Source organism: Pleurodeles waltl, chromosome 4_1 (genome assembly GCF_031143425.1).
Source record: "Pleurodeles waltl isolate 20211129_DDA chromosome 4_1, aPleWal1.hap1.20221129, whole genome shotgun sequence".
NCBI lineage: Eukaryota > Metazoa > Chordata > Amphibia > Caudata > Salamandridae > Pleurodeles > Pleurodeles waltl.
The window spans coordinates 327503649-327530005 of NC_090442.1; the positions used below are offsets into that span (position 1 = coordinate 327503649).

At 45.7% G+C, this 26357-nt stretch overlaps 1 protein-coding gene across 2 annotated transcripts in view; it reads right to left on the bottom strand.

Annotated features, from left to right (window-relative positions):
- The window catches only part of ANO2 (anoctamin 2), a 1564866-nt gene that overhangs the window by 1045569 nt on the left and 492940 nt on the right, over nucleotides 1–26357 (bottom strand). For both annotated transcript variants that reach the window (XM_069228438.1, XM_069228439.1), the window contains one exon: nucleotides 409–563. In XM_069228438.1, the coding sequence (XP_069084539.1) occupies nucleotides 409–563 (155 nt within the window). The remainder of the gene's footprint in view (nucleotides 1–408; nucleotides 564–26357) is intronic.

The following is a 26357-nucleotide window of genomic DNA, read 5'->3' on the forward strand; positions in this document are numbered from 1 at the left end:
AAACCCACCACAAAATATAACTATGACAAGACATACATTCAGGAATAGCAAACTGTTTACCATGAAACATTTCCTAAAGTGACAAAGGAGGAAGATTTGCTACCACCTGCTGAGAAAGCGCCTAGGAGTAAGAGACATGCACATGTAATACTGCTATATGGCTAGACTGCTACGTTAAATGGTGATGTAATCTGGCTTTTCAGCTGTCAAGGGGTTCCTTTTGTTTTAAGTCTATAAGGATTTCCCGTCGTAAACCTAAATTCACGTGCACAGAAAGGAGGTGAATAAAGATAATTTGTTCAAAGGAAGGACAGGGCATGGACTTAATAACATAACATCAAACATAACATCACTTAGCTCATAGTGCACGGCACTTTGGTTCAACCATACTTTGGTGTGGATACTTACAAGTGCATTTTGTCCCTGGAAAAAGGATAAGATAACGATTTCATTTTTTTGTTGTCAATGACCTGTGGCACCTTGGGCTGCAAAGGTTTGGATAGTTTATGCCATACTGCATGCAGCTTCACAAAAATACCTCCATCCTGCTTTAATTCGTACAGCTGAAAGACAAACAAGCACATAATGGTAGGTAAATGCACTTCGTCTTTTGTAAGGGCAACACATGTTCAACATACTTATCTTTTAATGTCTATTTAATGTATATTCTTTTGCATAACGGACACAAATTGAGGACGGGAATCCCATTTTGGTTAGATACTTTCACGTTTTCAGAGTGTTAAAAAATGGAAAGGAATGTATGGATTCCCGGCATTCCCATGCTAAACTACTGCAGCCTGGTGTACAATTACCTGTAAGTGAATCTGCTTCCACAGGAGGTGACTGAGTGTTTCAGGGCGACTAAGCACTGCGACCTTATGCACAACTACGAACTAAAATGTTTCCAGTCCCAACCTAGAAACTGATAAACAATGACTCCAGTCAAGTGGAGGAGTATTTTTTACAGGGAGCAATTCGGCAAGAAATATGAACAACATTTGTGGCACTATTGGGTAAATCCTTTTAAGCGTGCATATTTGCACATTGTCTACAACTGAGCATGAAGGAATGGGTTTTCACAAACACTAAATGGCTTTCTAGAAATACTCCAGCAAAACAGTGACTGATGCAGTGCTTAATTTGTGCTTTCTGTTTCCGGTGCTGAGCACCGGGACTTATTTTTGAGGGCCGGCGCTTATTCTTTTCCACCAGGCATTTACTGTGAGCAAAAGAAACACGTATGGGAAATGCGGAGGAAGAGAAAAACGAAAAAGCGTCACAAAGGGAGAAAGTAGAAAGCTGCAAGAGTGTGATGAATGGGCAGGGAGTGGTTGTGAATGAATTAAAGAGGCCCGAGGTGGCCTCAGGATTATGCTGCATCAGTATTCGGTGTTGGCAAACTTAATTGTAGCAGCCGCGTGTTTAAGAGGAGGGCTTTGGGCACTAGCACCTTTTTATGTACAAATTAAGCACTGGACTGATGTAGTGCACTGGACTGATGTAGTTTTTCACGAGCACTTTTGGAAACGGTTTTGATTAGTATATATATTTAAAAATTTCCACTTTAATGTAGGACACCTGTGAGTGCAGATTTTCCAACTTCTTGTTAACCGGCCTCAGTGTATTTTTGTGGCAGTATCAAACAGTTGTGCTGACTCAGGGCAGGCCCAGGCGCTGTTTACATCTATTATATTGGGAATACATTAGGTGGTCAATTTATTCGTCAGTACAAGAATATTAAAACAATAAGCGGCTTGCAATATCGAGTTATTGTGTAGGATTTCAGAAGAGAGACAGACTAAAATTAAGTACCGTTTTTATTGTAATGCCAATTGCACGTTTTTGAAATTTTAACTTGCTTAGAAGCAAATTATTTGAAAATGGCAACACAAATGGCTACCAAATATTCATCTTTTATTAGCATCACTTCCATATGCTCGTAAATTATCAATACCATCACTGTACACTTAACCTAATCAGGTGAACACAGATCAAAGTACCATTTTCCAAGGATAACTCCCCAGCCACTTTCACATAACATTCCAGACCTCTAGCCACCTTGCCCTCCTGTGGCCAACCATTCACCACTTAACAGCAGAAAACGCACAACTTCAAATCCACAACATTGCCAATAACCGTTCGACCTCAGAAATACTGTTACCAACCTCAGATTCAATATGAGCCACCACTCAGTCATAATCTTTCACGTCAACAATCTCTTCTCACACCACAGGCAACTGTGACATGCACACGTTATATACATTGTTTCCACCTGGTAAAAGCTCCACATGTAAGTGCTATTGGAAATGTTCAGCATGCTAAGTAGGCTAAACTTGCAGTTGAATTTGTTGCTCTCCAAATGCATAGCGACAGTTTTTGTCAAATTCTTGAGACAAACGTCATACTGCTGAAAAAATATTATATTACTGCATTTTTCCACTGCTTGTCAAATCCACCACCCAACTTTTGTCAATCAGAGAAATACGACCTCAGTCTACTCCTAACATAACTGATACAAGTCTTATCTTATCACTTACTTTCTTTGTAACAGACGCAAAACAGCTCCAAAATCATAAACAATGCCATTCATTATCACAAACATGATCCCCAAGGCTCAAAGAATTGCAGCGCCACATGTGATACAATTTTATCAAGGCTCCTTTTCTTTCAGACAAAGCAAACTCAACATTTCAAAGCATTCTGATTTAGATACAAGTCTTTCAGAAAATGTGAGCCTGAGAAATTGGATTATTATTTCGGGTGGGCCCCCAAGAAATAATAACACTAACATGCAGTTGTCAACTCCAAAAGTCACATAATTAAACTATGACACACATAAGACAGCCCTAATTTAGTCAATCTGTAAAGTATTTATACAGCACCAAAACATGAATAAATGAAACACAATAACACACATTCCAAACTGAATTAAAAAATAGAGTAAATTTAAATTAAAAAGTGACAACAAAATTACAAAAATCCAATAAGGGCAACCAGAGACATGATTTTTTCAAGATTTGAGTACGCTCCAATGATAGTCTAAACACGCTGTAGACCGGGATCTAGACACAACTTAAGGCCAATCGGGCACTGATGGAGTGCAGGTCAGAAACAACAAAAGGGTTCATCCAAGTCAAAGATTTTACCTTCAGACTTAGGGCCTGATTTGGATCTCGGGAGAGGGATTACTCCATCGCAACACTGACGGGTATCCCGTTCACCGAAATCTAAATACCATTGTTTTCTATGGTATTTAGATTTCAGCGGACGGGATATCGTCACTTTTGTGACAGGGTAACCCCTCCGTGGAGATCTAATTCAGGCCCTTAGCCTTTTTAATTCAGCTCAAACTCCTTCAGTGGGGCAAGCCAGAAGCTGTATCCAAAGAAGATGACTTGAAATCAGACGCCTTTGCCACAAGGTCCCACCTTTGCCACAAGGTCCCGCTGATGCTCTGTAGGTCCTGGATGTCCAAAAGGTTTCTAAGTTCCAACAAAGACCAAGGGGAGTCCCAGCTATTTTCATTCACTTCAAAGGCTTCCAGGACCTTAGGGACGACACTTAAGAACCAGTGCCCAATCCAGAAGAGTCCACAATCAGTGCCTAGTCCATGCCCAGTTGGTACGGGTCACTTCAAGAAAAAAGACATCTTGTAGCTGGTTATGCCACTGAAGTCACAACAGAGGCCAACTGGCTCTTGGGGTTCAGTCCTTTGTCCTTTGTACAAGAGTGCTGGGATGTTATTTTAGTGTTTATGTAGGCACATTTATTTTATCTTGGTTCTGAGACCTGTGCCTTCTCACCTAGTCACTTACCATTTTATTCCTCCTATTTATTTAGCAAGTCTTCATTTTAGTGGCAAAGTTGTATTATTTTATATCAGTTGCCCTTCCACGCAGAATTGCTATTCATTTCTCTGCACGACATTTCATCCTGTGCTCACTTCAAGGCCATACACAATAGTTTACTGGGTATTGCCAGTCCAGAGAGTACGATGTCTACCCTTCACGGAATAATATGTGTTGTCATGTCAGGGCAGTTCTCAGAATACCACCATGTTTTATTCTAAAACAACATGCTGCCCAACCAACTTAGAGGGGGCATTCCATCCAGCCTGCCATCTATGCTGCAAGTTGTCACAGTTTCTGCTGAAACCTTCTGCTACCTCCTCAGTTTACGTGGGAGGACTCTCAGGAGACTGACAGACCTCTTCTTTACCTCTGAACACGGGTATGGGGGTTGGGCCTCCTTCCCAGGACCAGAAGAGCACATTAGGGCTTCACTGCTATTTGCTCTCACATAGAAACTTAGTAGTGTATATAGGGATGTTAGACACTCTATTGTGACAATATGGTGGAACTCTTCCTGTGTTTCACTTTCCTGGTCACTGCTGTAATAACGTTGTGTTTCATTATCCTCATCATCACAATTCATGCCTTTTTATATGGAACACAGTTACTTTTATAAAACCTATTAAATCAAGATCCTGCTTCTGTTTATCTTTGCATGTATGAGACTTGTACAACTGAGAGAGAAAGGTACACTCTGTTCTCCTTCCCTGAGGAGTCCAAGTGTCATGTGATAGGCTGTCACAAATCACTTCTACCTCTGGTACTAGTGAGGTGCTGCTAGCTAGTCAAATGGTTAGGCTGCCAGCTATCACACGATGTGGGATCAGACTCAGTCCCCCATGCTTGGTGGTGCTGCCACCCAAAATCCAGTAGTCTTGCTACTACAATGGAAGTCCTACAACAAGCACATCCAGTCCTTTAGGGTTCCTCTCAGATTACAACAAGCAGGACTCAGTTCTCTTCTGAGCAGGTCGAGTCAGTGTTCTGGGGAGGGTTCCTTAGGGTGCCACGCTGCCACATTTATGGTTTGCACATGCCATTGGGTGAGGGTGACTCATGGCTCCTCACTAGCCAATGGGGTAAAAGTTCCAGAGATAACCTAAAACACTTTTCCAGCAGTTTCTTTATGCCCTACTATAAACAATCCCACAGGGCACTTTATTCCTAAAATCCCTAATGGGGGAACGTATTCTCCCTTGCAAAGAGCACTGGTGTCCACCCAGAGGCGTGGCCAGAGTTATGAGCAGTCCCCTCCCCTGTGTCCACTCCAATCTGGTACTGGGGGTAGCTTTCCTTCCGATGGTTTCTGAGCCTGCCTGGCAAAACTGGGCCAGGGGAACAAAGGCTCTTGGTTGTATGATAGAACCATGCGTGCCTTAACAGTGTGTTCGGAACTTTGACCACGTTGTTTCCACACATGCCTTTACCATGCATGCCTTTACAACAAATTGTGTTGTAATACCATGCCTAGTAAAGGCATATGTGGAAATAGCATGCAAAACGGCATGTGTGGTTCTGTCATACAACGCCCCCCACCCGCTCTGAGGCCCAAAACTGCCCCCACTCCTAATGTCTAAACTACCCCTAGCGCCAACCCACCTTGAGCCCTAAAAAAAACCATCCCAATCCCCAGCCCCTAAAAACTAAAGAACCCCGACCCATCCACCCACCCTGATCTAAAAAAAAACTATTGGGACCCCCCACCCCACCCATCAAAACTAAACTGCCCCAAACAGTCTAAATAAAAACTATCCAACCCCCCACCCCTGCCCCTAAAAACCAAACTACCCCAACACCTCCACCCGCCCTGATCCCTAAAACCTTCTCCCCTAATAAGTAAACTACCTTGAACCTCCACCCACCCTAAGCCCTAAAAAAATAACTATCCCAAACCCCCAACCCTAAAAATGAAATTACCCTGACTCCCACCCGCCCTGAGCTCTAAAAGAAAACCTGCATGCCCCTAAAAACTAAGCTGCCCTGACACTTCCACCCACCCTAAGCCCTAAATCCACCCCACTGTTAAAAACTGCCCATCAACCCTGCCCCAACCCCACTTACCTCACCGTATCCTCTCCCGATCCTTTCTCCTCTTCTCTCCTCCCTCCTCCCACCCTTCCTTAAAGCTTCCCCAACCCCTTTCAAAAATAAACTACCCTGCCCCCCACCTTAAGCCCTAAATTAAAAAAAATACCCAAATCCCTCCACTCCTGTCCCTGAAGAAAAAAAATTGCCCGACCCTCACCCTAAAAAAAAAATCTCAAAAATTAATACACGACAATCCCTGCCCAGCCCCACTTACCTCACTGCTTCCTCTCCCGATCCACTCTGGCTTTTTCTGTGCCTTAACCATGCATATGCCTAGTTTGGCACATGTGTGGTTAAGGCACAGAAAAAGCCATGCGTTGTTCCGGCAAGCATGCTTACGCTTGTGTGCTAAACGTCCGCATTATTTGCAATGCATTGTTAAGGGCGTTTCCCAAGGCTTTCCCTTCCTCTGGTCTCTACATACACTTAACGATGAATGAGCAGGCTTAATTTCTGTCTCTTTCAAGTTAATTAAGTTCCTAGGTCCAGCCCAGTTGTCTTTTGAGCTGGTTCAGATCACATGCCTCACACCCAGCACCCATCCCATCTTGCCAACAGGCCTCAGCTAATGTTCTGCTTTGGAAGCAGCTTTCAGATCCCATTAGGTTCAAGCACTGGTCGGGCAGCTGATGGCACACTAATGCAAATTAGCCTCCAGGAGTTTCAGACAAGGAGAAGTTAATTTTGTAAAAGTTATATTCCATAACATTGATTAAAAATCTTACTTCACCACTGAATTGCACTTTTAATAAATATGAAAAATAGACTTTCCATGCAGAGGTTACAGGTTAAAGTTTATAATATGTTCCTTGACTTTTTCTAGGAGCCAGCTACAGTCTTTCCAGTAAAAAATAGCCTTTGGGGCTAATCCATGGAGGAACAAAATCTTTAAAGTTCTACTTTTGACTATAAGGCACCCTAAGTTGTCCGTAGCAATGTGTATTTTGGGGTGACATATTAATATTTAAAAGCATGGTTTCCCACCTGTCAAAAGAGGATATTTTGATACATTTGATAGAAGGTTTTTAGGCTTCTGTAGGCAAGGTACATCTGGCAAGCCCATAGCCATATTTTACAGGCCAACCCTGTGGATGGCACATAGGTGCTGTAGTCCAGAGGTGACATTAAACTGTCACATTTTCTACAGCATATACTAGCAAACTATGGGCAAGTTAAATATGTCAGACAGGGATTAGCCAATTTAAACATGTCAAAATGTGTTGCACAGAAACGTTACTTACTTTTAGCAGGGTAAAATTGTGCAAGTTCTAAGTCCAGCAAAATTACTAAAGCAAAAATTGAGGGGAAAATCACACCAACGTTGGTAATTTCCTACAGGGATTAAACATCCAATAACCCAATTAAAAATACAACCGTCCTTATTAAATGATGCAGGGACTTAACAATGGCTCAACCTATCCAGGATGAATCCCAATACTCTTAGGAGAGATGGCATTGATATATTTCACACCTGACATGTGTAATTCACATTTTTACTTTCTTGCATGACACCCAATTGAGAGAAAATGTTCAACATTGTGTTGAAATTAAATAATGATCTATGGGATCCTTTCCAAAAGATGAATGTATTCTTGAAAACACAATACACATGAGACGTCCCTAAATAAGATATATGTTTAACTTTGTAATACAAACTCAATAAATCCGGAATACCATCCTGCTAAATTGGAAGGCTGAATTTGGAATTACAAACAAAACAAAAGTTGTTAACCCACCTACAATTCCACTGTATTATGAGCAGAGGCTAAATCCAGTTCAGGAAAAACATGTTCTATCTTCTGTAAACAATATTTGAACAGGGAGCAGTGGGGAACAATGGGTGTCATCCCACTCATATTTAATGATTATAGCTCTTCAGGCCAATGAAAACTCTCAAATAATTTCTTTTTGTAAAGAGCCAACAAGAAGATGTAATTGTTTCAATGATTCAACTTAATGCTGTACTGTTATTTGAGACAAGTCTTATTCTACGCTAAGTAGGACATTCTTCGCTTTGGTGCTTAGTTGGTCCAATGTATACCTTCAACTTTATTTTCTAATTAAACCTTTTATGCAGCTTTTAAATTTTTAAAGTTTTGCATTACAGAATCAACATAAATTGTTTAGTGGGTAGTGAAGCAGAAAAGTCCAAGATCTACTCCAGGGATATGGTGTGGGTTAGCACATCCAGCTTGCTAGTATGCAACAATAACACTCGATAAATCATTGTCTAGTCAGTGCCTTTACTTAGCGAAAAGGAAAAGTACTTTGTTACACACTGCTGGATGTTATGCATTAATTTAGAGATATGTACAATTGGGTAGAAGGAAATACCTTTGGTGGCACCCTCAAAATAATTCACATCCCCAGAAAGTCCTGAACCCTATAGTTACAATACCTCCACTTATTATTGACACAACATGGTGTAAGGAGTTTTCATTACCTTTGCTGGTCACAACAGACTGGCTCCCTTTGGGATCCTGCATGCGTCTCTTTGGCCTGATGGGCAGGAAACAACCCTGCATTGTGATGTTTCAGCCACCAGCTTGCTTTCTTCGTTGTGTGTTGGACTGGGTCACACAAGGGATGACAAAACGAGTTGTCCCTGTATGCGTCAGTCCTTGCAATGCCACATATAAAAGAAGCTTACAATCTGTACAGCATCTTATATTATATGATTGCCTGGTTTTCAGAATGTTTTTTTCCATTTTTGTTTGCCATGAACCTTAACAGGGATTTTAATGCTTAAACTGTTTATATGCATAAGTATATTTTTGGTTCCCAGTCCAAGATTTTTTAATTTATCACATCCTATTTGAGACTATAAAGGGGGAGTAACAATTGTATCACAAGTGCTCCTGTTAGATTGCTCATTCACTTACATCTCCAAGTTTAAAGGCCTTGCTAGAGAAATTGATTAGCCTGATCAGCCCCCTTTACCTTATTTTGGAAAGGCTTGAAGGATGAATTGAAGCATGGACGTGCAAGAGTTACCAGGCCAGCATCTCTTCAAGATCTTATTTAATGGACCATTCACAGACAGTTGTCTCCATGAAAGACTAATAGACAGTCATGAACAATCTTTGTCAAAACCCCCTTCAGATCAGTGTTCAAGATGCCACCTAATCCTTCCAATATAAAAGATGAGCCCATGCAAATGGGTTTTATTAAAGCCTTTTGCCTGAAGAAGAAAAGACAAGGTGATGTAAACAAGGTCTGTGTTTACACTATAGTAGAAAAGTAATCTTATGCGCTCTTGATCTGTATGTGCTATTTGTTTTCCTGAGGAGTGGGACATCTTGAAAGCTCACCCCTAGCGAAGAGAGTAGAGGTGATTATTAAACACCCCCCCTTTCTCCTCTGAAGTCTTCTAGTTTCGTCTTACTGCAAGGGGAACTAGTACTTTAGCCACAATATCTCCTATAACCAGTTCTTTTGGATGGCAGAGCTTTCAATGTCTATATTAATATTCAGTTGTCTTCAGGCCATCAGATCCCAGTGAGGTAGAAAGAAGTACCAGTTGTGGTAGAAGCTGATAATGAAACTTTAGAGGCCTCTGGCCTAATCACTGAGGAAACACAAACCTTGCCTCTCCATATTGTAGCCTATCACATGTGATTTAATTTCCTCCTCTCATTATCCTGTTATTTTGGGTATCCACTGGTTAGCTAGACACTATCCTTATATATATTGGTCCACAAAAACCTTGTTCTTGGGATCTTATTGTACAGTTGATCGTCTCTCTTCTAATCAAAGTTCTGAAGTTCAGGGGGTGCGGCCAAGCCGGCGGCCATGATGGCCGCGTTGCTGTGAAAGCTCCTCGGGTGATAAACTGGAATGGGCCACCACAACATGGATTCCTGACAGGGATGATGGTGGAGCAGCGTGGAGGAACGGAGGTATCGGGAGTGGTGCGGCTGACTGTTTGGTGGGGCATGTGGACACCGCTTCGGTTGTGGCCTGCGTCCATTTGACTCACACACCTCGGAGGCCCCAAGGCAACAGGGGCTTCAGGTGAGCCTGAGGCGTGTGCCGACGGGCAGCACGGTGCTGCCCGGTGGTGTTTTCAGTTGCTCCACACCCAATCTGACATTGAAGGATTGCCGGTGCTCTTCCGCGGGGGCAGAGTTGACGACTCATGTGTGGTGCAGTTTTGCCGGGCCTCCATGGTGACGATGGTGGTGGCTGCACAGGGACTAGGGCCCCTACCCACCTGCTGGCTGTTCTGTAGGGGTGTGGTGGGAGGCTGTGGCCCTGGCGCTGCTGGTGTGCTGTTGAGTGGGCCACAGTGGCCTGCCCTGAAAAGGTGAATCCCTGGGCTCTGCTCGTCCTTGGGCTACCGGATCTGGTGGAGTGTCTGTCATACCATAGCTGAGCAGCTGTGCCAACTTTGGGACCCACTTTAATGGCACTCTTCTGCTCTGCAGTGGCGCTATTGGCACCATGGGTGCGTTGTTGAGGATCGTCCATCTGCCTTCCCTGCAGTGATTTGGTGCCCAGGTGGTTGCTGTTTGCCCTGCTCTGAGGCATGCCAGTACATGGCCTGTGGATGCCCGGCGCACTTGGAGAAGCAAAGGTGGAGATTTGAGATCTTTGCCCTCTCTTCGACATGGGCTGTGGTGACCCAAAACAATGAAAATTTCTGTTTGAGAAGCAGATGTAGCCCGGCATGGCTGCTACATCTTCAAGGGGTGAGGATGGCACTCATGATGGCCCCATATGTGATCAAGAAGTTGGTGCGGAAGACATAATGGCTGCATTGCCTGCAGGGTTCCGAGCTATTGATACCAGATTTGATTCCTTAAACGCCAGGTTAGACAACATGGGAAGCAGGCTGGATAAGCAACAGACCCTCCTAGAGGGGCAGAGAGGCACATCTCTGCTGTTGAGGATGGGACAGCGGCGTTAATGAAGCATCTTGAGAAAGTGGAGAGCAGGTTAAAAAGAGTGGCTATGAAAAACTATGACTTGGAGGCTAGGGGGCACCGCAACAACCTTCAAATTTCTGGAATATCTGAAACCACTAACACTGGCTGGCTGGACCTGTTCGTTGAGAGCCTTCTGGCGGAGTTGCTGGGGCTCCAGAGCTTCATCTCGACATTTGTGGTGGAGAAGGCACCTCGTACTCTCGGACAGCAGCCTCCCCCTTTGCAATATCAGGGTACTGTTGTATGCCTCTTTCTCGACTTCACACCTGCTGTTCAGGACACCAGGCGGAGGTTTTCTGACATCAAATGAGTGCTCCGGAACCTTTACCTCCTGGTCAGTGTCTGGTGTCCTCACCAGCTCCTCCTGCCTTTACACTCCTGCCTTTACTTCATTTTTCTCTTTTTCTATTTCTTTTCTCTTTTCTTTCTGTCCTCATCTCCCCTCTCCCTTCTGCACTGCTGCTGCCCTTGTTGTCCCCCTTTCCCCCCAGGAAGCGCTTTTCCCGCCATCCCGCCTCCCAGCAGACTGGACCCCCACCTCCCTCCCCTTCTGAATGGTGGCTGCAGTGCTGTGAGAGGGTGACTCCACTGACCTCCTGGCCAGCATCTGTTGCCCCCCCAGCTCCTCCTCCTGCTTCCTCTGCCTCTGGAAACGAACTGAGAGTCTGTCGGACTCTCAGTTCGGGGCCTTCCTGTACCCGTAGGCTCCTGCATGCGCCTCATCCCTGGTGGCCTAGTGGCCATCTACAAGTAAGTATCTTCTGTCACTCTGTCTCTCCTTTTTCCTGCCTTTTTAATGCTGCCTTTACCTCTGTTTTTACTTAGTTTGTTTTTTTCCTTTTTTTGTCTCTTTTTCCTTTTCTTTCTGTCCTCAGCTCCCCTATCCCTCCCACGCCACTGCTGCCCCTGCAGTCCCCCACCCCCTGTGAAGTGCTTTTCCTGCCCTCCTGCCTACCAGCTGACTGGACCCCCATCTCCCTCCCCTTCTCAATGGCAGCTGCAGCGCTGTGAGAGGGTGACTCCACTGACCTCCTGGCCAGCATCTGTTGCCCTCCTCAGCTCCTCCTACTGCTTCTGCTGCCTCTGGGAACAAACTGAGAGCCTGCCTGACTCTCAGTTCGAGGCCCTTCTCCACCCACAGGCTGCCTGTGCCTCATTCCTGATGGCCTAGTCACCATCTACAAGTAAGTATCTTCTGTTGCTCTGTCTCTCCTTACTCCTGCCTTTAGACTTCTGCCTTTACCTCCATGTTCACTTCATTTGTTCCTTTGTCTGTTTCTTTTCCCTTTTCTTTCTGTCCTCAGCTCCCCTCTGCCTGCCAAGCCGCTGCTGTCCCTGCACCCCCCCCTTCTCCTGCAAAGTGCTTTTCCCACACTCCTGCCTCCCATCTGACCGGACCCCCTTCTCCCTCCCCTTCTTCATGGCGTACCACTAGTGAGCCAAAGGCAAGCCCATCTGTGCCTAGCACCAAGAACCCTGAATCTTCAACAAGCCATTCCCTGGCCACCCTCCATTACGATGCCAAGTCTCTCCACTTCCTTAACACCAGACATCTCAGCACCTGCTGCACCGCATCTCCTAAGGGCAACCATGGACCTTTTTTCCTGCCGGAACTGCAACCTCCGTTTCAGTCACAACAGACAACCGGAACACCCCAAACCTGAAACCACCAATGCCCACCACAAACTCATCAACTTCCTTCTTCTGAATATATGCTCCCTCCATAAGCACACCATCAAACACTGGGACCTAATCAACTCTGCCCGTCCAGACATCGTCTTCCTAACCGAGATCTGTTCCAACCCTACCTCCAGACCAGACATTGCCATCACAATCCCGAACACCTACAACTTCCTAAGGAAGGGTCAACCCTCCCATCTGGGAGGAGGACTGGCCATCGCACACAAGTCCACACTCTGCATCATGGTCAACACAGAGGAACACTGCACCACAATGGAACACCTACACTTCCTGATCCATGCCACTCACAACTCCTCCCTCTGAGGCACCCTGGCCTACAGACCGCCTGGCCTCCACCCATCCTTCATTGGTGCCATTGTAGACATCGTCAGCCCCCATGCTATGGTGTCCACCGACTACCTCCTCCGGGGATACTTGAATTTCCACCTCGAGGACCACAGCGACTGAAACACCACTTCCCTACACAACAGTCTCGCCACACTCGGCCTCAGGCAACTGATCACCGTGCCGACGCACACCGCAGGACACACACTAGACCCCATATTTACCTCAAGCAACCGGATCACCATCAAGAATACCTCCATCCTGGACTGAACCGACCATCACTGCATACACTTTACTATCACTGCACCCAACAGCCGCCTCCACATCCCCACACAGGAAATGGAACTGAATGACCGATGAGCAACTCACCACAATCCTCACCAAATCACCCTCACCAACAACACCAACACCGCAGCACGCAACCTCAACTCCTGGATCACCGAATGCACCAACTCCTTAGCCCCCCTCAGATCAACTTCGGTCAAGTGCATCCCAAAAAAAGGCAGCTGTTTCACCACCGAACTCCAATAATTCAAACGCACCTGCAGGCATCTAGAGAAGAAATGGAGAAACAGCGAAACCAGCGAAGACCTCACCTCCTTCACAGCCAACATTGTCACCACCCATCAAGAAAGCAAACAAAACGCACTCCATGAACGCATCAACACCTTCCTCGCACAAAACGATAGAACTCTTCATGGTAATCAACAAATTCACCAATCCTCCCTCCGAACTCACCAACATCCCCTGTCGCAAGACCTCTGCGACAAACTGGCTACTTTCTTCCACCGCAACATTAAGGACATTTATGACAGCTTTCTCCAGCAGAACCCACCCAGCGTCAGAATCTACGACCCACCCAGCCCCCCGGAACCTACCCAAACCATCCACAGCTGGCTGGTCTACTCTCACCACAGAAGAGACCAAAATCATCATAAACAGCATTCACTCCAACAGACCCCTGTCCTCACCACATCTAAAACAGAGCCAGTGCATCCATCGCCCTGAAACTCCACAAGACGCTGAACTGCTCCATCAAAACAGCCACCTTCCTCAAAGATTGGAAACACTCAGAAGTCTGCCCCGTCCTGAAGAAATCCACAGCTGACCCATTAGAGCTCAAGAATTTCCAACCCATCTTGCTGCTACCCTACCCAACCAAAGTCCTGGAAAAAGCCATAAACTCACAGCAGTGACAATTCCTCGTGGACAACAACTCTCTATACACCTCTCAGTTTGGATTCCACAGCAACCACAGCATGGAGACAGCCCTTCTTGCAGCCACCGATGACATTTGCACACTCCTCCACCGTAGACACACCACATCACTCATACTACTCAACCTCTCAGCAGCCTTCGACACGGTCTCTCACAGCACCTTATGCACCAGACTTAACAATGCAGGAATCTGCGGAAAAGCCTTGAAATGGACCCACTCCTTCCTCTCCAGAAGAACACAGAGAGTCAGGCTTCCACCCTCCATATCCAAACCAACAGAAGTCAGCTCTCTGGTCCCTCAGGAATTCTCCCTGAGCCCAACGCTCTTCAACATATACATGGTCCTGCTTACAGCCCTTGTCAGAGACCACGAAATTAACATTGTGTCATACGTGATGACACACAACTCATCATATCCCTCACTGAAGACCCAGAAAAAGCTAAGAGAAACTTTCACATCGGGATGAGAGCCGTCGCCGCCTGGATGATGAAGAGCTGCCTCAAGCTCAACTTGGAGAAACTCCACCTCAGCCTGGGAGAACTCCTGGTGGCCCTCATCGCTCAGAGCACCACCTGCTCTGACTTACCACACCAGCAAACTAGGGATCATCCTCAACTCTTCCCTATCAATGACCCGACAGGTAAATGCAGTCACCTCGTCCTGTTGGCACACCCACCGCCAACTCTGCAAAATCTTCAAATGGATCACGGTCGACTGCCGCAAAGAAATCACTGACGCCCGAGTCCCAAGCAAGCTTGACTACGGCAATGCACTAAACACTGGCACCACAACAAAGAACATCAGGAAACTATAACTCATCCAAAACTTAGCGGCCAGACTCGTCCTGAACCTCCCCTGCCAGGAACACATCCCCCAAAACCTGAGGACCCTCCATTGGCTCCCAGCAGAGAAGCAAATGAACTTCATACTACTTACCCACACCTACAATGCCCTACACAACATCGGACTGGTCTACCTGAACCATCACGTCTCTTTCCATAACCCCTCCAGACCCTTCCCCTCCAGCCTGCGGGTGCTAGCTACCATCCCACTGTAGGAGGCTGGACTGGCTTGTAGTGAGTACCAAGGGGTACTTACACCTTGCACCAGGCCCAGGTATCCCTTATTAGTGTAGAGGGGTGTCTAGCAGCTTAGGCTGATAGAAAAGGTAGCTTAGCAGAGCAGCTTAGGCTGAACTAGGAGACGAGTGAAGCTCCTACAGTACCACTAGTGTCACTTGCACAATATCATAAGAAAACACAATACACAGATATACTAAAAATAAAGGTACTTTATTTTTATGACAATATGCCAAAGTATCTCAGTGAGTACCCTCAGTATGAGGATAGCAAATATACACAAGATATATGTACACAATACCAAAATATGCAGTAATAGCAATAGAAAACAGTGCAAACAATGTATAGTCACAATAGAATGCAATGGGGGCACAGAGGGATAGGGGCAACACAAACCATATACTCTAGAAGTGGAATGCGAACCACGAATGGACCCCAAACCTATGTGACCTTGTAGAGGGTCGCTGGGACTGTAAGGAAACAGTGAGGGTTAGAAAAATAGCCCACCCCAAGACCCTGAAAAGTGGGTGCAAAGTGCACCTAAGTTCCCCAAAGAGCACAGAAGTCGTGATAGGGGAATTCTGCAGGAAAGACCAACACCAGCAATGCAACAACGATGGATTTCCAGACGAGAGTACCTGTGGAACAAGGGGACCAAGTCCAAAAGTCACGATCAAGTCGGGAGTGGGCAGATGCCCAGGAAATGCCAGCTGTGGGTGCAAAGAAGCTGCCACCGGATGGTAGAAGCTGTGGATTCTGCAAGAACGACAAGGGCTAGAAACTTCCCCTCTGGAGGATGGATGTCCCACGTCGTGAAGAGTCGTGCAAAGGTGTTTTCGTGCAGAAAGACTGCCAACAAGCCTTGTTAGCTGCAAAGGTCGTGGTTAGGGATTTTGGATGCTGCTGTGGCCCAGGAGGGAACAGGATATCGCCAATTGCGTGAGGAGACAGAGGGGGCGTCCAGCAAGACAAAGAGCCCACTCAGAAGCAAGCAGCACCTGCAGAAGTGCTGGAACAGGCACTACAAAGTGGAGTGAACCAGAGCTCACCCGAAGTTGCACAAGAGGGTCCCACGAAGCCGGAGGACAACTCAGGAGGTCGTGCAATGCAGGTTAGAGCGCCGGGGACCCAGGCTTGGCTGTGCACAAAGGAAATCCTGGAAGAGTGCACAGGAGCCGGAGCAGCTGCAAAACACCCGGTTCCCAGCAATGCAGTCTAGCGTGGGGAGGCAAGGACTTACCTCCACCAAACTTGGACTGAAGAGTCACTGGACTGTGGGAGTCACTTGGACAGAGTTGCTGAGTTCAAGGGACTTCACTTGTTGTGCTGAGAGGAGACCCAGAGGACCGGTGATGCAGTTCTTTGGTGCCTGCGGTTGCAGGGGGAAGATTCCGTCGACCCACGGGAGATTTCTTCGGAGCTTCTAGTGCAGAGAGGAGGCAGACTACCCCCACAGCATGCACCACCAGGAAAACAGTCGAGAAGGCATCAGGGTCAGTGTTACAAGGTCGCAGTAGTCGTCTTTGCTACTTTGTTGCAGTTTTGCAGGCTTCCAGTGCGGTCAGCAGTCGATTCCTTGGCAGAAGGTGAAGAGAGAGATGCAGAGGAACTCTGATGAGCTCTTGCATTTGTTATCTAAAGAATTCCCCAAAGCGGAGACCCTAAATAGCCAGAAAAGGAGGTTTGGCTACTTAGGAGAGAGGATAGGCTAGCAACACCTGAAGGAGCCTATCAGAAGGAGTCTCTGACGTCACCTGCTGGCACTGGCCACTCAGAGCAGTCCAGTGTGCCAGCAGCACCTCTGTTTCCAAGATGGCAGAGGTCTGGAGCACACTGGAGGAGCTCTGGGCACCTCCCAGGGGAGGTGCAGGTCAGGGGAGTGGTCACTCCCCTTTCCTTTGTCCAGTTTCGCGCCAGAGAAGGGCTGGGGGATCCCTGAACCGATGTAGACTGGCTTATGCCGAGATGGGCACCATCTGTGCCCATCAAAGCATTTCCAGAGGCTGGGGGAGGCTACTCCTCCCCAGCCCTGACACCTTTTTCCAAAGGGAGAGGGTGTAACACCCTCTCTCTGAGGAAGTCCTTTGTTCTACCTTCCTGGGCCAAGCCTGGCTGGACCCCAGGAGGGCAGAAACCTGTCTGAGGGGTTGGCAGCAGCAGCAGCTGCAGTGAAACCCCGGGAAAGGTAGTTTGGCAGTACCCGGGTCTGTGCTAGAGACTCGGGGGATCATGGAATTGTCTCCCCAAATCCTGAATGGCATTGGGGTGACAATTCCATGATCTTAGACATGTTACATGGCCATGTTCGGAGTTACCATTGTGACGCTATACATATGTCGTGACATATGTATAGTGCACGCGTGTAATGGTGTCCCCGCACTCACAAAGTCCGGGGAATTTGCCCTGAACAATGTGGGAGCACCTTAGCTAGTGCCAGGGTGCCCACACACTAAGTAACTTAGCACCCAACCTTTACCAGGTAAAGGTTAGACATATAGGTGACTTATAAGTTACTTAAGTGCAGTGGTAATGGCTGTGAAATAACGTGGACATTATTTCACTCAGGCTGCACTGGCAGGCCTGTGTAAGAATTATCAGATCTCCCTATGGGTGGCACAAGAAATGCTGCAGCCCATAGGGATCTCCTGGAACCCCAATACCCTGGGTACCTCAATACCATATACTAGGGGATTACAAGGGTGTTCCAGTATGCCAATGTAAATTGGTGAAATTGGTCACTAGCCTGTTAGTGACAATTTGGAAAGAAATGAGAGAGCATAACCACTGAGGTTCTGAATAGGAGAGCCTCAGTATGAAAATTAGTCATAACACAGGTAACACATACAGGGCACACTTATGAGCACTGGGGCCCTGGCTGGCAGGGTCCCAGTGACACATACAACTAAAACAACATATATACAGTGAAATATGGGGGTAACATGCCAGGAAGATGGTACTTTCCTACACCCACACATCCAGCAAACCACTGCCAGAGGAAGATCTTTCACATACCTCACAGTTAAGAGCTGGAACAACCTGCCCACACACCTCGGACAAAGCCCATCTCTCACCATCTTCAGGGAGAACCTCAAAATGTGGCTCTTTGAATGAGGCCCAGACCCACCACCAGCACCCTGAGGCCCTCAAGGGTGAGTAGTTTCCCTTTATAAAAACGGATTGATTGATGTTATGGTATGATATATCCAGGTCGGCTGAGAGTGGCGGTTGATGGTGAGCCACGCTACTTCGACAATCCCGGCGATGCCATGGCATTCAGTAAACAGCGCTCCAGGCATGACGCGTTGCCCTTCAAGCCCACTCTGATGCATGACAAAATGGATATGGGGCCCGCTTCCAGCATGGATTTGTTTCCTCCTGACTAAGGCTGATCGGCCTGCTTGAGATGTTCCATTCTGTACAGTTTTGATTTGACCTCCCTAGGTTGCATATGATAATGACATTTTCCATGGCTTTGTCCCCCTTTTCACAGATTCCATATATGGATTTGCCATTCCCATTCCGAATATGCTACCACTCCTGTCTGCATTCTGGGAGCGCCTCGCAGTTGCGTTGCCACGCTCCTATGGTTGATACCGAGATATTTGTTGTTCTGTTTGAAATGTCTCTGTTGGGGGGGTTCATGGGATTCACTTGGAAGTTATAGGCCAGGTGTGGGAGGGTGAGTGGGTTGTTTTATTTCAATGGATTGTACGTTTGTATGTTTCTATGTTATTCTATGCAGTCAACATTTATACCTTTCTCTCTCCTGAATGAACAACCACCCACTCAAGGGTGATTAATGCTCCTGTGGTGAAACCGTCTCTGGAGCTCACCCTTATGTCATGAAACATACCTGGTCTCAGAAACCCCTGCAAGGGCAAACAGGTGCTGCTATATATCCACAGGCATAAGGTGCAGATTGCTTTTCTGCAAGAGACACACACTCCTGCTGGTGCTGCACCCTCCTTCGCATCCACATGGGGCTCCCACTATTACTTTGCTAGTTATAGCACCTATTCCTAGGGGTATGTATTTTGGTGCATTAGAATGTACCGTTTAGGCCTCTATCATCCCATTCTGATGATGATGGTAGATATGTTATGGTTGGGGGGCTGCTCGACAATCTTAAGATTTTTCTTCTAAATGTTTATGCCCTGAATGTTGACACACCTGAAATTTTTCATGATCTCCACTGCCACATAGATCGCTTTGGGGTGGACCACATTCTGCTGAGAGGTGATCTTAATATGGCAATGGACTTGGCACTAGGCACCACCTCTCACACGCCGACATCTAAGCCCTGTTTCCTCCGAGCCTGAAGTGATATTTGTGAAGCCATTACCCTACATCACCCTTTGAAACTGAGTGGTACTCATGCCCTGGCGTATACTTTTCGTTCAGTGCCCCATGGCACCAGGTCTCATATCGACTATTGGCACCTTACTAGTACGGTCACTCAGTGGGTTACTGCTGTCAAGCATCTTCCCCGCACACTGTCAGATCACTCACCGGTACAAGTCACATTTGTTATTCCCATGACTGGGGGAACTAGAAAACTCTGGAGGTTCCCTGACATGACTCTTCAAGACGCACCATTCTGCGCAAACCTGAAAGAAGCAATGATAGAATTTTTCAGATCAAATGAAGGTTCAGTGGCCACTTGGGAGGTGCTGTGGGGTGCTTTTAAGGCAGGGGCATTTGCATATCTACACATTCCAGAATCCTGCACAACATACATCGTAGTCTTGCCTGAGTGGAGATGCAGCTCACAGATCTTGATTGAGAGGCTGGTACGAAAAACGTTATATCCCAGCTCCACTGACGTAAACTATTGGATGATGAATTTAATTAACTGGCAAAAAGAGAAGCAAATTACATGGGCATGTAAGCTAGGGCACGTAAATATGGTGAGGGCGACATACCAGGAATAATGCTGGCCAGACTCCTATGTCCCTCATGCCCCACGTCACACATGCTTGAAATTAAGAGGTCAGATGGTAGCTGAGCCATCGGCACTGCAGATGCCCAGTCTGAGATCTTTACATATTACTCCCACCTGTACTCGCCCCAGCCCACGCAACCACGCCCCACATTGCAAAAATACTTAGACAACATCTCAATGGTGTCGTAAACCACTGCCCAACAGCAGTTTTCAGGGAGCTTTTCTCTACTGAGGGTTCTATTAGAGGTATAAAGACATACTGAGTCCCCGTCTTGTCATAGTGTATGCAGAGGCGCTGGAAGCTGGGGTTCTCCCCGCAAGCGTGAGGTGGTTATCACCCTTTTGCCAAAACCGGGCAAATATCCTCTCCACTGTGAGTCATATAGACCCCTTTTCCCTGTTAAACTTTGACAATAATATTTTGGCCAAAATGATAGCCACCCGCCTCTCCCTTTTATTAGATAATATTATTTCTCCTGCTCAGTCTGGCTTTCTTCCGCGCTGCTCCACCTCCCTAAATCTCCACACTGTTTTTGCGGTGCTCAATAGAGTGTCCCCAGTGATACTGGCAGCTATTGCCTTACTGGATACTGAAAAAGCATTTGAATCTCTTCAGTGGACCTTTCTTACATGCTGTCCTACGCAAACTTTGGTTTCCCAGAGGTTAAACTGATTTGATTTCTTTACTGTACTCGCAACCAACAGCTGCCATACGATTTAACTGGACACTCTCCCCTTTATTCCCCATAATGAGTGGTACCCAGCAGGGGTGCCCTCTTTCTTCCTTGCTTTTTTATAATAGCGATGGATCCACTGGTGCACGCCACTTGCGGGAGGGGCACATACAGAAAGGATTACAGTTTACCAGCGGGCTGCTCTTGGTCTTGCTGTATGCAGACAATATACTGTTATTTTTCCGTCACCCTACCACTAATCTCAGACCCATACTAGATGAAGTAGTCCACTTTGGTGAATTCTTGGGCTGCATATTAACTGAAGCAAATCAGAGCTTTTTCCGCTGACAGCACCCTTCCCCCATGGTTGAATTCCCCTGAAATGGTGTGCTGATTCCGCAAGGTAACTCGGCATTCATATTCACAGAGAAAGGGACCAGGTTGGTTGTTTAAATTATGGGCCTGCCATGAAGATACTCATTGCCCAGGTGGACAGATGGGCGAAGCTATCACTGTCTATGGAGGGACACATTTCACTTATTAAAATGGTGGTTTACCCACCCTTCCTATATCTTTTTTGAAAATTCCTGTAACGCTTATAAATTCCTTTTTCACGACATTCCGAGGTTTGCTCATTCGGCTGGTGTGGGCAGACAGGCATATCTGTATTTGCTGGGACATCCTTACCCTTCCATCCGAGCAGGGTGGTTTTGGGGTTCCCCATCTTCAGCTCTACTATCTTGTGGTGCAATGTCAGTATTCACACCACTGGTACCACCCTGATGCTCGCCTTCCCTATTCAATCCCAAAACGTGATCTGGCAGCCCTTGTCCCCCTGGATGCCCTCTTGCCTCAGGAAATCCCCCCGCACTGCAGAGATATCCAAATTCTCTCTACAACTAGCTGGGTGTGGGGTAGACTGATCCACCTGCTTCGTGCGACAGACTATATTCCTCAGCACTGAAATTGAGTAATAACACTTTTGTGCCTATTATGCAGGAATCACTTGTTCAGCAAACATCACAAATGCTCACACTTCAGACCCTGGATGTTGTCTTTCCAAATGGCCACATATTCTCACACACATCAGATACCCGCTTTACAGATGGTACCCACTTATAATACTTTGTACTTTGTTTCCTGCAGTGCGCTTTGCGTGCACTGTACCCCACTTATCCACTGGCTCTGGATGATTTTGCACCACTTATGTTGGTCGCTACAGCAGACACAGGAGCACGACTGGTCTCCAAACTATATTGCATATGTATTGAGGCCCTCCCTGTCTCTGACTCATGACTTAGAGAGTCCTGGGAAAGGGACCTGGAACATCCCCTCTCCCACAAATTTGGGAGGCGTGTTGTGCACAGTGCTGGTTTGTCTCCTTTAACCAGCGGAGAGTTTATATTACCCCTAGTGACACAGCCCGCATTGATCAGAACTTCTCCCCCACCTGCCTCAAATGCTGTGCACCAACTACTGACTTTCCACACATGTCCTAGACCTGTCCAAATATCAGGTGCTTTTGATGTGAGGTGTTTGATCTACTATGGAGTATTGGGTGATGGCCTCTCTGTCCTGATCTGCTCACAGCTCTTCTGGGTTACACCGGAGATATAGCAAAAGCTATAAGGAGCTTCACAGCTATTTCCCTTTAATTGTCCAAATGTGAGATAGCACTTCTATGGGGCACCAAACATACACCAACCGCCACTTCCTCAATAACGAGTCTTACATATTGCGACATTAACAGTGATCTTTACGTATCACTACAGCCTGTGACATCTAGGCTGAGAGATATTTGGCAGCCACTAAGGGACTGCTTGTGTACACTGGTCACTACTTCACAGTCCTCAGATTCCTCTACAGGAGCATGATGCACCTTTGGTCCTGTCTTTCTTTTTTGGTACCCTTGCTCAGAACATGCTGGTGCTACCTTTTTTATGACACTAATTATGCTCCTGCTCTGATTAGTCATTTCAAAAACCATGAACCTGCTATCACCCTGTACCTGTTTTAAACAGTAATGCCTCTGCTCTGGAATAATGACTTGCCATTTGCATGTGGAACAGTTTTCACTTGACCTGCATTGCCATGTGTTTGTTTTTTGTTGCATTTGAAAATGATGAAGGGTTAAACAAAAAAGTTCTGAAGTTCTTATTGTAGTTCCTACCAGACAGTTGCACATGTATATGAAATCCCAGACATCACACATGAATACACTTGTTTTCCAAAAGTTGACTAGCAAGGAGCTACCTACTCATCGCTCCTATGATTTTGCCATTGAAATTCTTCTTGAGGCTATTGATCCTTATGGTTACAACTTTTCTTTATCTCCCTTAGAATGACAAGCCCTTAGAGAATACCTTGATGCAAACTTAGAGAATGGTCCTGTCTGAGCCTCTCTACTTTTTGTACCAAAGGTATGCACTCAAGATCTTCTGCCTTGTATTGACTATTGGGGTTTATAGCTAGTAACAATCATGTGGTGTTATCATTTACCCTTTATTTCTGGCAGTCTGGAGGCCCTCCAAGGGGCTAAGGTTGGTCACTAGATTGGATCTGAGAGGAGTTTATCACCTGATTTGGATACATTCATGTTATGAGTGGAACACAGCATTCAGAACACCATTTGGGCTTTATGAATGCTGCTTTGCCCCTGCTGCCTTCTAGTGATTTTTGAGCACAGATTTGCTTCTGGTCCGATTCTCCAACAACAGCTGCCTTTTTAGATGATCCTTATCTTTTTTAAAGATCCAACACACCATCCATCATGTTAAGCAATTTCTGCAGCAGAGAGAATAAAGTACTGGCCAAACCTGAAAAGTGTCTTATTAAAAATGACTATTTGGGCAATGTTCTCTTCCCTAGAAATCTAGCCATGGACCCTGGGAAAGTGCAAGGAATCCTGGATTAGTCCAATCTGCTAGTAAAGGTCTGGGAATCTATTTCCAAAAATACATCTAGAACTTCTCCAACCCGGTCTTGCCGATGGTCGGCTTAGTCAAAAAGAACAAAATCTTTCAGTGGAATCATAGTGCCGCAATAGCCTTCAAAAGACATAGGAAAGAGTTAACTGGAGCTTCCATTTTGCAGCAACCTGGTGCTTTCAAGTACTTTATTCTTGAGCCTGATTCCTCAGATCAAGCTGTGGGACCCCTCTTAATTTAGCTTGTTCAAGATGGTAAACAGCATTTTATCACATTTTTCTCTCACAAATTCTCCCTAGCAGAGACAAATGATTCTGTTATGGGAAAAATAACAAATTGCTATTAAATCAGCTTTTATGGATACATTATTTTCCAGGGTATAGAAAACAGTTTCCTCGATTTCTCAAATTCCTTAAAAAACTTTAACGCTGCAACTGTACCATGCTTCTTTTATATATGGACCTAGAGGAAGAAGAGTCACAGAAGAGCTAATCAGAAGGAAGTTCTGGTGACCTTCTCTTCACCACCATGTCACAAGACTCAACTACATCAAGGTCTGTGTCCGAAATAAATCTAAAAGCAGGATTATTATTAACACCTGAAATGTCCTACAACCCTTGGGAAATCATTTCTGCTGACTTTATATTAGATTTGCCTCCATCTAAGAACTGTTCAACAATAATGGTTACAGTACAATAATATTCCAAGACATCTCAGTTTTCTGCTCTGCCCAAGCTGCAAACAGGTAACCAACTGCTTTAGAAATCGCTGAATTCTTCTACTCTGACATATGTCACCTCCATGGATTTCCTTTGAAAATCATTTCTGGTTGTAGACCTCAATATTTCTTTAAATTATTGAAAACCCCATGTCATAATCTTGGCATTCAAAAAGCACTAACTTCTGGATTCCATCCTCACGTTAACGGACAAACTGAAATGTTAAATTGAACTCTTGAAGAGTTCTTACAATGTTACCTTTCTGCTACTCAAGACAACTGGAAATCTGTTTTACCTTCAGCAGAGTTTGCCTACGATAACACACTTCATAATTCCACCAGCTTTTCTCTCTGTCTATGTCTTAATAGAAATACATCCTCAAACCTTTCCAGATTCCTTGCAAACAGGTGATCTGGTACCTGCAGTACAAAATGCATTAGACAGGTTAAAGAAATTCAGAGACATAATTCATAATTTACAGATCGCTAAATCTAAACAAAGATAACAGGCCATTCGGACTATGCTACCAGCTCCTAATTATAAAATAGGAGATAGGGTGCAGTCATCCTCCATCCCTCTACCTCACTCTGTCAAGCAAATTTCCCTCTTAGATATTTCGGACCTTTTTACATTTCCAAGGTCTTTAATCCTGTCATTTATTTCCCATTTAAAACCTTATCTCTGTTGTAGAGGTTCTTAAACTAAAAAGGGACTAACTCCCATATGCCATGTTGCTGGGCAGCCTGAGTTTTAGGTTCAATATATATGTGACTCCTAGGTTTTTAAAAGGAAACTTCGATTTCTTATTGATTGGAAACATATGTTTCTTGCGGTCATTCCTTGGAACCAGCAGATAACATTATAGAGTATGAGTGACCGAGCATTTATGAAGTGGCTGTTTAGAAAAGGTGTGTTAGTGGCAGTGTTGGTTTGTTTAGGAGAAGGGTAATCAGTATAATTTGAGCTTGAAGCAGGTGTGTTGTTAGTTGTGATAACTGTGTGAGGCTCACAATAGTCTTGTTTTTCAATATAGTGTTCCTCTTCCAGCAGGTTAAGGAGGCGTTTTGTTGGGTCTGTGTGTGTGGGTGGTGGACTTGGTGGCTGAGAGAGACATGAAGAGTGTACTGTTTTTTTGTAGGGTAGTCTTATTATGTAATAGACAAGGGGATGCAAGGTTGTTAAGAGTGGCATGTTGTTTATTTTCTTTGCAACTGTTTAGTGTGGATGGAGTATGGGTTAGGGCATGGGTGGAGGAGCATGTGGATCATGATGCAAGGCTCTAAATTGTGCAATGGAGGAGAGGCGAGTGAATGAAAGTTGCTGGGTTGGGGTGTTTGTGGTAGGTGTTTGTGAAGAGTGAGAATGTAGAGGTAAAGATAGGACGGGACTTGTATTCTTTGTGTAGTCCTGAGGGTGGGAGTGGGTGTGAGGATAAGTATAATAAAAGTTTGTGTTGATTTGATGTGCTGATGTGTGTGGTCTGTATTGTTTTTGTGGAATAGTGAGAGGGGATATTGATGTAGTTGTTTTCGGTGAGGGATTTGTATATGAGTTAGTGCTGGTGAGTGGAATTAGAGTGTTACAGGGGTGTTTATGTGTTTTGGAGATGCATGTATGAGGTGTGTAAGGGGGATGGATGTGTGTCAGGGGAGTTTGTGTTAGTTGTGAAGACTGGAAGAGATGATATATGTGGTGGAGTGGAGTGTAGGGATTGTATGGCTGTATGTAATTGGTGAAGAGAGGGGAGGGGTGTTTGTAGATGGTGTGTTGGAAGGCTGGGTTTTGGGCACTGTTATGATGAAAGGTGGTCTATGTGGAGCAAACAGAGGATAGTGTTGTTGGTTTGTATGAACAGGGAGTGTGTATCTGGAACGCTGAAATAAATGTATAGTGTGGTTTTGTGTT